This window comes from Magnolia sinica, chromosome 1, assembly GCF_029962835.1.
Source record: "Magnolia sinica isolate HGM2019 chromosome 1, MsV1, whole genome shotgun sequence".
Lineage (NCBI taxonomy): Eukaryota > Viridiplantae > Streptophyta > Magnoliopsida > Magnoliales > Magnoliaceae > Magnolia > Magnolia sinica.
Window position 1 is genome coordinate 41,558,980 of NC_080573.1, and position 18,577 is coordinate 41,577,556.

General features: G+C 41.8%; 1 protein-coding gene across 4 annotated transcripts in view; it reads left to right on the forward strand.

Annotated features, from left to right (window-relative positions):
• The first annotated feature begins 1,120 nt into the window (after window positions 1-1,120).
• LOC131246801 (probable ubiquitin-like-specific protease 2A) overlaps window positions 1,121-18,577 on the forward strand; it is a 64,622-nt gene continuing 47,165 nt past the window's right edge. For 3 of the 4 annotated variants that reach the window (XM_058247230.1, XM_058247216.1, XM_058247223.1), the window contains exons 1-3: window positions 1,121-1,266; window positions 3,407-3,766; window positions 3,853-4,566. In XM_058247230.1, the coding sequence (XP_058103213.1) occupies window positions 3,426-3,766; window positions 3,853-4,566 (1,055 nt within the window). In that variant the 5' untranslated portion in view covers window positions 1,121-1,266; window positions 3,407-3,425. The remainder of the gene's footprint in view (window positions 1,267-3,406; window positions 3,767-3,852; window positions 4,567-18,577) is intronic. The other variant, XM_058247237.1, reaches the window with a different exon arrangement.

The following is an 18,577-nucleotide window of genomic DNA, read 5'->3' on the forward strand; positions in this document are numbered from 1 at the left end:
TTGAGTAAAATGGAAATGGAAGATGTAATGTGATAGTAGGATGGACATTTAATGAAGAAAATGGGTGAAAAGAAGGAAGAGGGATGGAAGAGATGAGTTCAGACGTGTATTTGAGGGAATAGGGATGGCAAGGATGAGTTTAAACTTGTATTTGAGTGTAAGGGAGTGAATGGAGTAAAATGCATGGAATTGACCGTGAAGTGAATGGAATTAACCGTGAAATGCATGAAATTGACCGTGAAATGAATTGAATTGGCTGTGAAATAAATGAAATTGACCGTGAAGTGAAGGAAATTGATCGTAAAATGAATCGAATTGACCGTGAAATGAAGGGAATTGATCGTGAAATGCATGAAATGAATCGGATATAGCACACATATTCGATTAACAAATTCCACTTAATTTTTCATGTTGCAAAACGTACTAAATTCCAATGTTTAAATTCTACTACGTACGTCAAATGAGCCCTTGTGTTATTTTCAAGTTGGATTTGCAAAATTGTAATTTGAGGGCCACTTCTTGTCATTCCCTCTTGGTTAAAATGATTGTTCTCAATTGAATTCACCTGTAAATCCAAACACAATTCAATCATTTCTTGTTGCTAAACCTATGGTCATGATCATCATAACAAGATGAATTACAGATAGCTAATCAAAATGCTTATCTACTCTTAAATTCTAAATGTTTTTTTTTTTTTTTACAAAAAATAGAATTAGTGGACACTTGTTGTTTGAGCAGTGTGGTGGGATCCATGACATTAAGGTGGGTGGGACCTAAATGTGGGGCCCACTGTGATGTATGTGACTATATTCATGCCTTCCTTCCATAAAATAACCTGACCTGGTCGACCTCGACTCGTTGTTTCACTGCTCACATGTTTCTATCAATGGCTACGGTTATAGCTACGGTTATAATTCGTAGCCATAGGGGACACCGCTTTCACATATCACTTTCTTGAAAAGCAGGGGCATTTTCGCAATGTGAAAAGCTGTCCGTACGCTTGGGGAGTATTCTGGGCAGCTAAAAAGAAATGGGTTTAAAAAGGTTGTGGGCCATATACTGGTCGTACAGTCGGAAATTTCTCCCCTTCTTCCGCTCCCATGTCTACGCCGATCCTTGCTTGACTATTTTTCAATGCGGAGATTTTTGGTGACTGCAGCATTCCTACTGGGGCTGATAACTGATAATCAATAATCCATCTTCAATATTCTTCCCCTCATTTACCGTCTCTGGTCGATCCCAATTATTCCATTTCCACGGGCAAAGGTACGGATGCTTCTTTCTCTCTTTCCCTTCTTTCTTCATACTGTTTCACATTCTCTCCTACTTTATTCTAGCTAAGTTCTTCATTTTGGGTAACACCGGATGATTTTCTTACTGGCATGGACCAAATGATATAATAGAAAGGCGGTATAAATATAATTTGAAGTTACTCATCTCAACCATACCTGGCAGAGGGTATATTTGAATCACTACCACTCTCTCGATTGAGGGCTTTACCTCGTTTTTTAAAAGGAGCAGTGTGGACAATTGACCCGCCTGTGAAGCCGTACATGGGAACATGATTTGCCTATATAACACACCTCAAATAAAAAGCTATACAGGACAAAGGGTGGGCTGCTATAAAATGCTCTCCCTGAAGGTTTGATGTACAATTGCATTCAACCCTGCAATGAAGCCTTGTATAAATCTCCACCTATGTCAAGTGATCCAAGACCCCTCTGATCTAGTATGGAGACCATCCACAATAATCATTGAGTCACTTTCCACCTCTAAGTACCTATGCCGGACTCTTTACAAATTTAGGACTTTACCTAGAAAGGTCAATCTTGTGGATATGCTTATTCTACCGTGGTTGCTCATGGGGCCTACCATGGTGTGTCTACAGCATGCAACCTGTCCAGTAAGGTCACCCCAACATCTAAGTTCGATGCCACAAAATAGGTTTGATCCAACCATTGTGGACCACCACGTGAATTTGGAGGATTTTAGGTGGTTGTCCATTGTTTTCTATGGTGTAACCCACCTAATGGTTCAATGAGCAGATTTTAAGGGCATCTTATCATCATGGTGGGCTCACTTAATGCGTGGGTTGGATGGCATACATGGTGGGCTCCACGAGAAGGTAAATACGCATGTGAATAACTTTTTACATTCAGGTGAATCCCTTGATGTACTATGGTTTAAAAGTAAAAATAACTAGTGATCTTAAGCCATCCCAACAATGATGATCAAAACCCCACCCACCATTTAATGTCATGGTACTGTCAGAGTCCAGCAGTTTTTTAATCTTTCTGTTTTGCATCTACTGATGGTTCTCTGGAAAATTGGAACAAGATCTAAGCAATTCTGATCGAGATCTGAGATATGATTTCTCCCATTCTAGATCTGAATCATGTGTTTTTTTGCATTGCATATCCTTGCTCTAAGGACATGTATGTTTGTATCCTTGGTTCTTCAATTTGTACAAGTGGCCTCATGGATGTATCTTGCTATGAAGTCTCAAATGGATGACCATGACCCCTGATTGTTGATCTTGATGGTTAAGCCAGGGTCCTCAGACGTGATAGGCACTCGAAAACTTGATCAAATTTGGGTCCGGGTCATCGAAAGATGGTACATGAACCCAAAATGGTCCCATAAGGATCCTAAACCACCCCCTTGACAATCCTACTCCCATTGAATTATCTTCTTCCTAAGATTGCTGACCCGTTTCTTAATGTGGACAACTGGAAAAGTTATGCATCCGGAGTCTACTGGTTTGAACAATTTAAATCATTCAATCGAAGTGATTGTCCTAGTAGAGCCTACTCATGATGGCCCCCCATATTAGTGAAAGGTGGGTTGAACCTGCATGTTTTGCCTGATCGAGAATCATATGGTACTTGCATTTGGAGGCTTTTGGGTTGACAGAATGTGTGGTAACCTGGAGCTTTCTAATTGTACAAGCAGGGACCATGGTTTGTGATCAAGACCCATGATTTTGCCCAGCTATGATTGGACCATGCTACGAATATCTTCAGGATGGGATGATTCTAACTCTTCAATATGTGGCCTGTGAGTAGATAGTAACTAAAAAAGAATGCAGCAAGCACCCTACTCAATAGGAAAACACCTAAACATTGGATTGATAGGATTTTCTAATTTGGGCAAATTTTAGGGCATGTTTCATCTACCGTGAGTCCCATGAGTTCCTTGTCCTCGAAAACCAAATCATGCTACTCGCTTGTTCAAATGAGTGCACAATAACACTGATATATATAATTACAATGGAATCGAGGTTAGATCAAAAGTAAACAAATAGGTGGAGAAGGATCTGGTTCTTTTATTTCTAAACATGCACATAAAAATTGTTGTTCTTAATCTTCTTAACTATGACCACATTTCTCTTGTTATGAATTTTCAGTTCATTACAACACACCCCAATGATGTCTATGAACAAGGTGCCAGTGCTTTGTAGATTCGGGGGCGACTTCATTTGGGAATCAAATAAGGTTTATTATAGAGGAGGCACAAACCGCATTGTTCATGTTGATCGAGCGATCGATTACCTCAATCTTTTATTTAAAGTGCACGAGATTTACAAGTTGACCGATGTTAGCAGCATCAAGTACAAATATCCTACTCTAGATTTGGATTCACTTGTGTCGATTGAGAATGATGAAGACTTATCCAATATGATGGAAGCATTTCCTCGAAGTAGCGAGCCTATTAACCTCTATGTTTTTGGTGACCAAAACCTTTCAATCCCCATTCCCATTCCTAGGTAGTACTTTAATGCAAATTTATTTGTGTTCTTAGTTGTGTAGTTCACAGATTATTTGTCACTTGTTTCTGTCTTTGTTTCTTCAGTAATGTAATGCGGAATGCTGATACTGGAAATGTTCAAGCATCGTTGCAAGATTTACGTGGAAGTAATACAACAGTTGCACCTTCCTCACATAATACAAGTGCCAATGACAGTGGTGTTCCAAATGCGTCAAATGGCTTGCGTGAAACAGGCTGCTTGTTGATGGATAGTTGTGTCAGTGACATGCCGAAAATGATGTTGGTTTTAAAAGAAGGCCAAGAATTTGTAGATGCAAATGCTTTCCACAAAGCTTTAAGGGAGTACGCCATACGTTCAAAGTTCGAATACAAGCGAACCAGGTTTGGTGGTGGCCATTATCAAGCGAAATGCATTAAAGGAAATTGCTCATGGCGCATACATGCATATAAGCTTCCTGACAAGCCTACATTTAAGATAAAATCCTTGAAGGGAAACCATACTTGTAATGTGGTGAATGAGTCAACAATGCCAAACACAACAACACATCGACAAGCCAGTAGGAGTTGGATTGCTGCTTTAGTTAAGGATCGACTCCAGAAAAATTTGCGTTGTAGACCCAAAGATATTGTCAATGAGATTAGTCGAGAATACGGGATCAAAGTAAGTTATGATAAAGCTTGGAGGGGTAAACAATTCGCACTAAAAGAGATGCAGTGTGAACAATCCATTAAGACACTTACAATGACTCATGAAGAAATACAAACAACCAATCCAGGAGGCATGGCAAAGCTTAGCAGGTCACTAAACTACTCCTTGAGACTTTTTGTTGCATATAAAGCTGCCATTTGTGGTTTTAGGCAAGCATGCCAACTGCTTGTGATGCTTGATTGTAGAAAGATAGAAGGAAAATGCCTAGGTGCATGGTTCTTTGACATGTCCTTGAATGCAGAAGACAACAGGTTCCTAGCCTCATGTGCATTTGTATGAAGAGTGTAGGGAGTTGGAAATGGTTCTTTGTTGAGTTGGCTCAAGTCTTGAGATGCATACCTAAATTAACATTTACATCAGTTAGCCAGGAAAGGAAGGGATTCTTGAAGTGGTTAGTGGTATCTGTCCACATGCATGCCATCAATATATATGGTTGGGCATGTTTGTCAAAATGCCTAGCTGTGGGGTATAATTTAGCATTCCACATTAGAGCCAACTCACCAAAGGTTGTGGTTGTCCAGTTCTGTTTATTTCTCCCTTCCCATTAGAGGTTGAGTTACTGATGCAATTAGATTTTGTTTGGTTTTATTTTGTTTTGTTTTTTTGTTTTGTTTTTTGGCAAGGTAATAGAAACTTCTATTCACAAGAAAAAAGAAGCATTGACATGGCGCCACCTATAACCCAATCAAAAACATACATAACCCAGAAAAATAGAATTAAAATTACAACTTCTCAAAGCAACTCTGGCCCACAACCAATTCAATTACAAGAAACATTACTAGTGACCCACTGCTCTTGATTGCTTTGACTTCCGAATCACCTTCCATTTCTTTCTCGTTAAATTGTCCATAAGCAAGCCAATAAGCAAAGTCTCCATAAAATCTTTACTTGTGAAAAGCCACGCCATGACAAGCCAATAAAAGATCTCCGAAATCAAAAGGCATAAACCAAGCTAAATTGAATCTACTAAGGATAGTGGACCACACTTGCTTGTGAAAGGACACTGGATGAATAGTGATTGATTGATTCGGCTTTAGACATGCTCATGAGGCAAATATTGATTCGGTGTAAGGACAATTGGTGAATGGATGATAGATTGATTTAGCGTTAGACATGCACATATGCAATCAGATTCTTGAGTTATCTTTCCAAAGGAAAAAAAAAATAAATCTAATGCAATCAAATCTCTATGCCCAAGTGTGGGCTCACTGACCACGTGTGGCGAAACCACGCGAAGCATGAATCGGTTAGTGAATTATGTGATAGATGTCCCTAGACTCCCTACATGAATCATAATCAAGGAAATGACCAAAGTGATGTAAGTTAGCTCATACACGGCTATTTTTTGGATTTCCTTTTGCTTCAGAGAATCTTTTATTATTATTATTATCATTTTTTTGTCTTCTAGAAAATCAGAGGCTCTTTTATTAATTGGATGGTTAGTCATCAATTAATGATGTCTAGGGCCCCTCATGTGGAAGATGGCCTCTCCTAGGTTCTTCAAGGTATAGAGCAAAAATAATTAAAAGATGGAAAGCAGGTTTAGCTAAGAAACATGGAAAGACAATCTAGAAGGTGCTTCTCATGGCGGTCTGGTCTATTGGGATTATGAAGAGAAAAGAAGCTGTCTTTGAGGAAAAAAAAAAGTGAAGTCTCCTGAAACTTTGATGGAGAACATTGGGGGGCAACGTAGCCATTGGGCACTCGTTTGTAAGGAGTCAACTGATATTTCGATCATGGATATTATCTCAAAGTGGTAGCAATGGCCTTTTCAGGATCTGGATATATCTTCATACTTAGGGCTCACGGCATTGTTGATTCTTTTTGATGGCCTCTGGATCCCCTTGAGGTTTAGCAGTTCATTGTCCTCCAAGCTTGGGCTACCGCAGATTTGCAACCAGAGACATTCATTAATAGCACTATGATTATCAATTTTTCTTGTGATTCTTACTTGTGATTCTTGTAGATGTAATTTTGGTGAACCTGTTGTTGTGAATCTGGTACATATTTGTTAATACTCTCACAACATATAGACTAAGGTTACTCATCACTCCCTCGCTCCTTTTTGAAGGCCCACCGCTCTCGTTCCTCTCCTGGTGGTCGAGTGACTTCGTTCCTCCATAAGAACACTGAACGCCTAGCTTCGTAGATTGGCCCTCTTGGATTCTTCAAGGTATAACGACAGATTTAGTTAAAGCATGGTGTACTCTAGATGAAGCTGCCCATGGTGATCTTATGGGATTTTTGAGAACAATAAAAAGCCTTTTTTTGGGGGGGGGGGAGGGAAGCAAGCAAGCAAGATTCTCTTATTACTAACCTAGGGCGAAAGCCCGGAAGAATACTAGGAAAAGGGGCATACCCCTAAGGAAAAAGGAAAAGAGAGAGAGGATCTCACACCCCGAGCTCCAAGGGGAGAAAGGAAAAAAAAAAAAAAGGAGGAGAAAGGAAAAGGGAAAAAGAGATAAAGAGGCGCACAACCCAGGCCTGGCACTAAAATAAGGAAACAATCTCAATCCTTGAAATGAGACGATAGAGAGAGGTCAGAGTAGCTGCGGCCAGCTTTAATATCATCCTCCTAAAGCGGGGTTGGGTAATGTTGGCACTGCTGCTGGAATCAATAGTATAGGCGTGACTATGATGCGCGTAGAGCCTATCTCCCAAGAAGAAGAGGAGGGATCCAAAAGACTAGTGAGGCTTTCATCATTATGAATTTGAATGCTAGTACTTGCAAGATTGGTAAATAAAACCTTAGAAATACCTTGAAGCATGATTTGAAGGCATTTATCCGTCGACCCTCACACGCCATCGTTAGTGACGATTCCCCAAACAGGGTAAGATGTGGGGGATAAACAAAGGCGCTACCCTACTTGTAATTTCTGCACATGCCAGAGTCCAAGTCGTCACTACCCTACTTTGGTTGGGTATCCTTGAAGCTGGAGGATGCTCAATAGAGTAGGAAGTGCGAAGGTCCCAGGCCGCTGAGAGGGCACTAGTAGCCATAAAGCTATAGTTGGGCCAAACAGGCAGATGATCCTAGCTCCTAGGTTAGCTATTGCGTGTCTAAAGATAGCTTCCTTGTGGGTTGTTTTCGCATGGAAGACACGATTGTTCCTTTCTCTCTAGACATGTTATACAAGGGCGGGGGAGGTGAGCCTGCTGAGACATTTAGATATTTCGTTTGTAGAGTTATCGACTATATGATTGACTGATTGTAAAATAGTTGGATGAGAAGTGAAAGGGATGAGGAACTTGGCATGCAGGCTTCTCCATATCCAACGAGTAAATCTATGTGAAAAAAAAAAACAAATGGTTAATAGATTCGACTCCATTCGTACAAAAGACACATGTAGTATCATGAATACTGTCAAACTCATCAAAAAGTCTTTTGTTTTAAGATGCCCTAGGAAAATCATCGAAGCTTTTATGGAGTGCTTAGGGATGAACCCTATGAACGAAATTGGCGTGATCCAGTGGGGTTCAGGGTCAATAATTCCACATGCTTTGATGGCAGAGGCAAAGGAGAGAGATCCTTTAGGGCATAGGGTCTAGACAATTTCATCATCAACAAGTATAACTTGGCGCATTCGAATTTCTTAAAATGTCCATGCTAGGAGAGGAGTGTTTGGGTGGGGCAATTGCCATTTAGTCCTGAATTAGCCTACTAACAATGAAGCTTGCACCTAGCTTAAGATCCCGAATCGGTTGGTTCCAAAAATAGTCAATTAGGCTATAATTCTACAAGCTTTGATGGCAGAGGCAAAGGAGAGAGATCCTTTAGGGCATGCGGTCTAGACAATTTCATCATCAACAAGTATAATTTGGTGCATTCGAATTTCTTAAAATGTCCATGCTAGGAGAGGAGTGTTTGGGTGGGGGAATTGCCATTTAGTCCTGAATTAGCCTCCTAACAATGAAGTTTGCACCTAGCTTAAGATCCCGAATCGGCTGGTTCCAAAAACAGTCAATTAGGCTAAAATCACCTAGCCATGGATCATTCCAAAATTGAATAGAGAGACCATTTCCCTCAAGATATCTGGCGTGGTTTTTTGCAATGTTATGCATACTAAGAATACTTTTCCAAGCCCAAGAAGCATTCATGGGAATTTGGATGCGCTAAATAGAGTTTGAGCCAATGTATTTAGCATAATTTTCCATCGTTGCTTGAGAAGACAAGCTTTGGTAGAAATCTCCAAAGGAGTAATACCAAGCCACCTTTGTCTTTTGGATTGCAAATATGATCCCAATTTAAAAAGTGAATGGCAGAGATGCCCATAAAAAAATTCCTAATGTGCCTTTCGATGATGCCATAACAAGTTTTGGGTAGGAGGACGGCACAGGACAAAAAAAAAATTGAGGCTTAAGAGGGTAGATCTAATTAACTCTAGCCTACCAACAAAAGATACTAAGCTTTTTATTAAGGTTGTTCAAGACAAGCTGACACTCCCTAATATGAAGCCTAGAAGAGAAAAAAGGAACTCCAAGATACGTAATAAGAAGCCCACCTTCTCCCATATTGATAATGCCTTTAATGGAGTCTTTGCACTAATAGGACCAGGAGATTAATAAGACACTCTTGTAGAGGTTTATTTGTAGTCTTGAGTTTTTGAAAAAATTATAAAGAAATTCCTAAGATTATGCATTGCTATGGGGTTTGCACTTGCCAATATCATAAGATCATCCACAAAGAGGAGATAGGAGATGGACGAAGATCCAATAATGAAAGGCATTCCAATCATCCCATTACTACAACATTTGTTAAGGAGAGCAGAAAACATCTCCTTAATAGTGGCAAAAAGAAAAGGAGCTCCTTGTTTGAGACCCCTGTTGCTTTAAAAAAAACCACACACTTCCCCATTGACATTTATTAATGAGGAGGGATAGTTGATGCAGGCACGAACCTAGTTGATCCAGATGTCTGGAAAATGAAGGATGTGGAGAGCTTAGGTGAGAAAATTCTGATTTACAAAATCGAATGCCTTTTTTAGATCAACCTTAACACACATTCTCGGCGCCTCTCCGTCTAAATGGATTCCTCTAATCAAGTCGTGACTAAGCAAGATGTTATTAGGGATGCTACGACCAGGAATGAAGGTAGATTGGGCATGGCTGACAAACAAGGGCATAACCACCTTCATTCTAGTGATCAAAATCGTAGAGATGATTTTATAAATTTCATTGGTAAGGGAGTGATGGGGACATCACGTGCACACGCACCGCCCCCTACGCATGTACACCAGAAGGACCCTACCATCGATTTGGATTGATGACGACGTCCAGGGAGGGCCTCCTAATTAGAAGACGAAGTTTTGGTTCAAGAGCGTGGACCCGATAGCCAAGAAAAACCCATCGTAGGATCTCATGATCGTGGCCCATTAGTCGGATTAAGTTCATATTTTAAGTTTTGCTTATTTATGTTATTTAGAACATCATGAACGCTTTAGATTTCTTTGTTTGGTTTTTATTTTGGTTTACTTCATCGCCAAGTAATAGGTTGCGCACATGGCGTGAGTTTTGGGGTATAGGGTTTTCTTATAAATAGGCACCCCTTGTAGCTTTTTTTTTAATTCATTGAAGATTAATAAAAATTCCGCATTTTCCTACTCTCTAAGTTGTGAAGCCTAATTGGGTGTGAAGCCCTCCCTTCATTAAAGGGTTAACTACCGTGGTGCGAAGCCACATCTATCCCGATTCGCCCCCATCCATCGCCATCTCTACTACCCATCTTCTACCATCCATTCTTCTCATCTCACCCCATCATCTACATTTCGAATTAATCATCCATTGCAGCAATTCTCCTCCCCACAGCAGAATTTCAGAATCTGGCCCTACAGGATAGTAGAAACTTCGGCGGAGCACCACGCACAAACCGTACATCGATCAAGCTGAGATTTGGGGGTTTTGGAGTCCATCCCTGGTCGACCAGGGCCAAGGTGGCCTTTTTTTTTGAATAGTGGGCCCCACACACATGCGGCCGGGATCACACGCATGTGCGTCTGGGCCATTATTGTTGTCCACGCGTGCGGTACTTCTCTGGTTCGCCTCTCTCCTCTCTTTCACTTCGCTTTCACCCAAAATCCCTAAACCTAACCCTAAATTATTTAAAATTCCAATTTTATGCCTTTTTTCTTACCCTAGGGTTCCCCGAATTGGAATTTTTGAATCCTTTGAATTAGAGACTGATTACTATGCATGTGTGGATGATTATTTCTTATTTTTGAGTATCGTTTGGTTCATAATTTTTATTTATCCAGCCCTATCATGTGTAGGCCTGGACCCGCATAGATTCCCCTTAATTGAATTTTTGGACTTTCATGTGGGATATGGAATTTGTGTAATTGTTTTTAAACTAACGTGATCTTAAGCCTGAAATCTCGCATATCATATTTAATTTTCATGTCCTGTATCAAATTTGGTATCAAAGCTTAGGTTTCTTATTGGGGAATACATTATTTGTTTAGGGTTAGTTTGTTTGAGTCCGTCATGCATCTAGTCCATCACATATAGCTTTTAGGAGTCCAAAATCCCTTATTTTAGTAACTATATTGCTGGAGTAACATTGCATAGTCCCCTCATATAGTCTCATAAGATCATTTAGTCCCATATAGTTGTGGTAGAAAGTCCTTAGGTGGAGTTAGCAAGTTGTACACCAACACGTACGTGTCATGGTTTTGGCTAGCACCCTACACTAAACATGAAACAATTGCTAGAGTCACTAAACAAGCTGTCCCAGCAGATCGAGTCTTGGGATAAGTGGTTGGAATGAAGTATAGATCAACGCCTTGACCAAATAAAGGCCTCCATCAGGACAAACCCTACCATTAGGGAAGATGATCAATCTTAGGCAGGAGGCCAGGAGGATAGACCAATGAATGGAAGTGACCAAGGAATCAGTCATGGGCGTGCACCTGTACCCCTACCTCATGAGGGACATCAAGACCATTATTTTGAGGGGAACAACATGTGCAGCCTCGTGGCTAGAGAGAGTATACCAGAGGCTAGTGTAGAGTTACCTACTGAGGCCATTCCGGTAGTGGATGAGTTTCGTGATATCGTTCTTGATGATCTACCGGATGAGTTTCCCCCTAGGAGGGATATAGAGCACACCAGAACACAGGACACCGTAATACCTATAGCCGAGTTTGCGTTTAATAGTTCTGTCGATAGGTCCATAGGTCTCAGTCCTTGTGAAGTCGTCACTGGTTATAAACTTGGGAAATCTATTGATCTTGTCCCTATATCACTGTCCCATAGGCCGTCAGAGCCTGCAGAGTCTTTTGCGCATCACATTCATTCATAACATCAAGAAATCAAGCAGAAGATCATGACTAGTAATGAACATTACTCACTTTCTGCAGACCCACATAAACTTTTCAAGAAATTCAATGTAAGGGACTCTGTGATGGTCTGCATCAGGCCAGAGCGGTACCCTCAGGGAGCTATTCATAAATTACACATGCGTAGCGCTGGACCATTCAAAATTATAAAACGAAACGGTCTCAACGCGTATGAGGTAGATCTTCCACCTTCCATGGGAATTAGTTCCACATTTAAGGTGGAAGATCTAGTTGCATTTTAGGGGACCACTGATACATTGTCCAGCCTATCACCTAACCATCCTAATTCCCCAGACCTTTCCCTTGATCCATGGCCCCCTCCCGACCCATGTTCCCAGTCACTACGTCCCATACCTACCCGTCCCAACCTATTCTCCCAGCCTCTACCTCCCATGCCTATCCTTCCTGACCCATTTTCCTAGCCTCTACCTCTCATACTTACTTTTTCTGACCTTTCTTCCTAGCCCCTATCTCCCATAAATACCTTTCTCGACCCATTTTTTCAGCCTTTACGTTCCATACCTACCCGTCCCGACCCATTTTCCTAGCTTCCACCTCCCATACCTACCAGTCCCGACCCATTTTCCCAGCCTCTACCTCTCATACCTACTCTTCCTGGCCTTTCTTCCCAGCCTCTACCTCCCATAACTAGCATTCACACATCCAGAGAGGAAATAGAGGATATCCTGGACCATCAGATAGTTTCAACGTCGGACGGCGGGTTTTAGAAGTACCTGGTTAAATAGAAGTCACGCTTAGATTTATACAGCAGTGGCTCACTGAGGGGGAGCTTCAGAGACTTGATCTTGACATCCTGGAGCGGTTCAGGAGTTTTATTTCGCTAGTGGTGAAATCTTCGCAGCCGGGGAGAATTGATGGGGACATCACGTGCACACGCACCACCCCCTATGCACGTACACCAGAAGGAGGACCCCATCGTCGATTTGGATCAATGACGACGTCCAGGGAGGGCCTCCTAATTAAAAGACGTAGTTTTGGTTCAAGAGAGTGGACCCGATAGCCAAGAAAAGCCCATCGTGGGATCTCATGATCGTGGACCATTAGTCGGATTAAGTTCATATTTTAGGTTTTGCTTATTTATGTTATTTAGAACATCATGAACGCTTTAGATTACTTTGTTTGGTTTTTATTTTGGTTTACTTTATCGCGAAGTAATAGGTTGTGCACATGGCGCGAGTTTTAGGGTATAGGGTTTTCTTATAAATAGGCACCCCTTGTAGCTTTTTTTCATTCATTGAAGATTAATAAAAATTCCACGTTTTCCTACTCTCTGAGTTGTGAAGCCTAATTGGGTACGAAGCCCTCCCTCCATTGAAGGGTTAACTACCGTAGTGCGAAGCCACATCTATCCCGATTCGCTCCCATCTATCGCCATCTCTACTATCCATCTTCTACCATCCCTTCTTCTCATCTCACCCCATCATATACACTTCGAATTAATCATCTATTGCAGCAATTCTCCTCCCCACAGCAGAATTTTAGAATCTGGCCTTATAGGAGGGCTGAAACTTCTGCGGAGCACCACGCACAAACCGTACATCGGATCGAGTTGAGATTCGGGGGTTTTGGAGTCCATCCTTGGCCGACCAGGGCCAGAGGGCCTTTTTCTGAATAGTGGGCCCCACATACATGCGGCCGGGATCACAGGCACGTGCGTCTGGGCCATTATTGTTGTCCACGCGTGCGGTACTTCTCTGGTTCGTTTCTCTCCTCTCTTTCACTCCGCTTTCACCCAAAATCCCTAAACCTTCCTAAATTACTCAAAATCTCCAATTTTATGCCCCTTTTCTTACCCAAGGGTTCCCCGAATTGGAATTTCTGAATCCCTTGGATTAGGGACTGATTACTATGCATGTGTGGATGATTATTTCTTATCTTTGAGTATCGTTTAGTTCATAATTTTTATTGATCCAGCCCTATCATGTGTAGGCCTGGACCCGCATAGATTCCCCTTAATTGACTGTTTGGACTTTCATGTGGGATATGGAATTTGTGTAATTGTTTTTAAACTAACGTGATCTTAAGCCTGAAATCTCGCATATTATATTTAATTTTCATGTCCTGCATCAGGGAGATTGGTCTTAGATCATTTGGGGACTCAATAGTTTTTTTATTTTTATTTTTATTTTTATTTATGAACCAGGGTGATGAGAGTGTTGTTTAGTTGCTTAAGAGTTTTTGAAGATCGAAAAAAAACTCAAAAGTTCATAATAGCAACACAAATATCTTTCCCAATAATTGGCTAATAGATTTTGTAAAAGTGAGCATTGAAACCATTTGGTCTAGGGGCCTTACTGGGATTAACCATTTTTATGGCATTCTCTATTTCCAAAATAGATATAGGTTTAATGAGATCACACTGAGCTTGAGTGAGCTTTGTCATGTTATCCATGAGCCCTATATCATCTCGAGAACGATCAACCTACTTATCAATGGTAATGCTTTTGAAGCGATCAACCATTATGCTCTTTATCTCATCTGGGTTCTTAGTGAAGACACCATCTTTATCCTTAATTTTCCCGATTTTGGACGAGGCTTGCTCTTTCTTAATAAAGGCATAGAAGAATTTTGAATTAACATCACTAGGGTTTAGTTTGATCTCTCTCACCTTTTGCCTCAGCATAGACAACTCCAAAGATTGAAGATTTTTGAGTTTATCTTTAGCTACATGCTCGGCTTCAATATTGGTGGTGGGGCGATTGGATTGAATGGACAATTGAATGGTTTCAAGCTCATCTTTGGCCTTTTGGAGTTGGTCATCCAATTTGGGCTTGTTAGCAAGCCAATTTTTAATGGCCAAGCTTAGAAGTTTGAGCGTTTAGTGGCAACAACAAACCTGGGAAACCTGTAAATGTGAGTTTCCCAAGTTTTGGCTATCACCTAGAAAAACCCATCCAACGTACACCATTAATTAAAGAAACGAAAAGGCGATTTGTAACCCTAGGATGAAGGAGAAATGTCTACAATCATGGGAGCATGGTCTGAGAGACTCGAGCCTAAATAGGAGGCTTTATATGCACCAAAGGTGGAAATGAAGGTAGGACTAGCAAGGAGCCTATCAAGCCTACATTTTGTCCTTTGGGGTGCAGCACTAGAGTTGGACCAAGAGAAGATATTACTCGAGATAACTAGGTCATTCAGGCTGAGAGGAGCAAGGCAATTATTGAATTCTTCGATATGCTTAAGGTTTGGATACGCTCCTCCGCGTTTTTCTTGGATAAATTTGATGCAGTTGAAATCACTTGCTAGGAGCCACGGGTCTCGCAATCCTGCACCAATCTGGGAGATGCTTGACCACAAGAGCTATATTTGAATTGCTAAATTAGAGGCATAAATTCTTGAAAAGAACATCTGACTAGACGTATGCTTAGATTTAACAAGGTAATGCATGAGTTGGTCAGCCTTTTGAAGAACTGAGAGTTGAATAGAAGGATTCAAAGCGACAATGATTCTATAGTTTTAGGTCTACATTTGAATCAAAATTTCACGAGCTAGGAAGAAAAGTATTACATGCAACACAAAGATTAGGCTTTCTAATGTGAGTATCTACGATACATATCATAGAGAGGTGAAGAGTGTGAATGTAGTCTCTAACTTCCTTTTGCATTGAGGGGTGGTTAAGGCCCCTTACATTCCAGGTTAGGATCTTCATTGGGTAGTGGTGTTGGTTTGCAAGGACTGAGGCGAGGAGGAACACTCCTAGAAGCCGCCACCACCACCCGACTAGTGATTTCAGCTACTTATGAAGTATTTAATTCTATGTTACTGTCTAAGTCTTACAAGACACTGAAGTTGTTGTGAGTGACATTCCCAGACAGCTGTGGGCTAAGTGATCTTGCTCCGGTTCGGATTCAAGGGGAGCAATGTTTCTCCACCCTACTATCAGAAGCTCAGATATGAGGTGAGGGCCTGTCACCACCCATACTCGGTAACCGGACTCACAAGGAACCTGATAGCCGGTTCTGACCACAACAGCCTCCGTAGTACCCCATTCTCGGCTCCTGAGGCAGGTTCCGATCCTGGGATCCCACAAGGAAGATTTCCATAACCGAATAACCATTTCCAATACGAGCATACCCAAGATCACAACAATTAAAATCTCGAAAATAACAAAGGGACACCACAAAATCCACTATAAATTTAAACTTTTACACGCTTTCATAAGGTCTAAAGGACATACATAAGATAATAAAAGAAGGAGAGAAAAGTCTGCAACACTGGGATCCCCAAGCTCAACTCTAATCCAAACTTTGCCGCTACGACGCCTGCTTAAGATCTCCTGCATGCATCAATCGTGCATAAGCTTATAAAAGCTTAGAGGGTGGTGAAAGTGTGTGACAATAGTGCGCAGAAGAATAATAGAAGGTACAGGAAGGGAAACATGCTCGATGACAATATCACCAGCCTTACCAAGGGTTATCATGAATACGATGCAATTAGTACTGGGCACCTTACCAAGGTGATGCACAAAGGGGCTTACACAGCCGATGCGAATGCGATGCAAAGTGATGCCAGTGCTCATATCCAATCCATATATCAAGTACATTTCCAATCATAAGGAAATCATCGGGGTCCAGTACACTGCTGAATGACTGTCCCTCTCCAGACCTGCACAGTCAAACGAGCATAAGAGACCTCACTACCTGCTTGTGGACAACCAATCACCAACAAGGCTCGACGGCAGCGAACCCATTTACGAGCTGGTCAGACTCAGCCTAGCAATGCCTTCTCACACCAGGCAGGTAAGGCTATACCCTTACCCGACTACACGACAGTGAGAGTCGCAGCCTAACGGTATAAGGCCCTGGTACGCTAATAGTTTTCACTCGGTCACGGCGTTGGGGAAGATCCTTGGTACCATGGAAGTTTTGGGAATTTCACCCATGGGCATCCTATGTACCTGGTATGCTCGAGTATCATTTCCGATGTCCACACATCTAGCCATCCACGAATATTCCTGTGGAGGTGAGGCCCTGATGAAGCAAGGGCGGTATCATTATGAAATGCGATGCCAATGCATGAGTCACACATACAGGTTATGCGCCAGCTTCAAGCACTCGATGTGCACAAGGAGAGAAACTCCATCCCTCAATGACCGCCACACAATACAATCAATTCACACAGATGATGCATATGGGTCATAATGATGTAGGTGCGCTACCTGTAGAATATATATATTCCTCCTTCCTAAGGAGGGACAGGGTCTAGATACATAGGCAGGTACTCTAAGGAGAGGTGAAGTCTTCTAATGGGGGCCCAATACTTTGGGATGGCCTACAAGCTAAGAGAGTCATAAAGCCTCGAGGAGAAAACGGTCCTAACAAGGTCCAAGGTGGGCCTTCAACCACCTATGAGGACCCTATGGGCCTCCCTTAGGGCCACCAAGGAGGACATTCAACCTCAACTGGGTCCCAAAAGGTAGCCCGCTATGCATATAAAGTAAGGTCCAAGGCCCAAGCAATCCATGGCCTAGTGGGCCATACACTAAGCCCAATACATAGGCAACATGGTGGGCCCTCAAGCAAGGTTTGGGCCCAACCATAAAGATCATGGGTCCACTCATTGTGGTGGGCTTAATGGGCAACCCATTATTCCAACATATGGGTGATCCTTATATTTAAAACAAGTAAGTTGGGCCTCACATCTCGGCCCAAGTATGGGTTTATTTTAATGGGCAAGCAAGGGCCTAACTACTTGAGTATTTGGCCCATAAAACCCATCACAATGACATGATAATATAGGCCCCAAGGGTCTAATGGGCCTATCAAAAGTTCCAAGACAATGGGCCTAGGAAAACCCAACAATTAACTAAGAAGACTAGTTTAATAAAAACCCAATTGGAATGGGCCTCAAATATGTACTAATTAAGCCCAAAATCTGATTAAAAATAAGGTAAGATATGTGTAATAATATCCCCAAATTTGGTGGGTCATGCTACCCCAAAACATTCATTTATGGGCAACAACTTTGGGCCTATTGCTGAAATTCCAGCCCACCCACTTTCTGGACTAGCTGGAAATTCAATATTAATTAATTTATACATTTATTTTAATCCCTGGTAACCCATACATGTTACAGAGGGCCCACCAGATGAAGGGAGTAAATAAAACACATAATTTAGATGGACTATGTTGCTGGACTGGATGCCCAGTGGGAGCCCAATGGGCCTGGGCGTCCTATGGTGGGCAGTCCTACGGGCCTGGGTATTTGGCCCAAAAACTTATCCAATGGGCCCCAATTGGATGCCACTGAAGGGGAGGATGATCAAGTCCCCTATGGACCCCATAAGGATGAATGGTGGGACATAAAATACATTAAGGTGGGCCCACAAAGTGGTAGCCTGGTGGGCCACTCCAGGCTGCACCACGGTCTGTACAGGGGTCCGTTGGCCCTGAAAATTTGCAGGGTGGTACTTCCATGTGTGGGCCACACCTCCACAAAATTTCGCGATTTTTAGATAACTAGAAGTATTTTAATTAATTTAAAGAAAACAATCTGTCCAGAAAATCTATCCGACTTGAACGTTCCAATGTGGTGGGCCGGTCCAGCCCTTGCCACGATGTGCATAGGGGTCTGTTGGCCCCAAAAATTGGTAGGTGGGTCCTACCATGGGTGGGCCACACCTCCACAAAATTTTGTAATTTTTGGATACTTAGAAGTATTTTAATTAAATTTGGAGTTACAATTTGTCCAGAGTGAAATGTTGCTGTCCATGCAATGTTTATCTAATAAGGTGGGCCCAAAC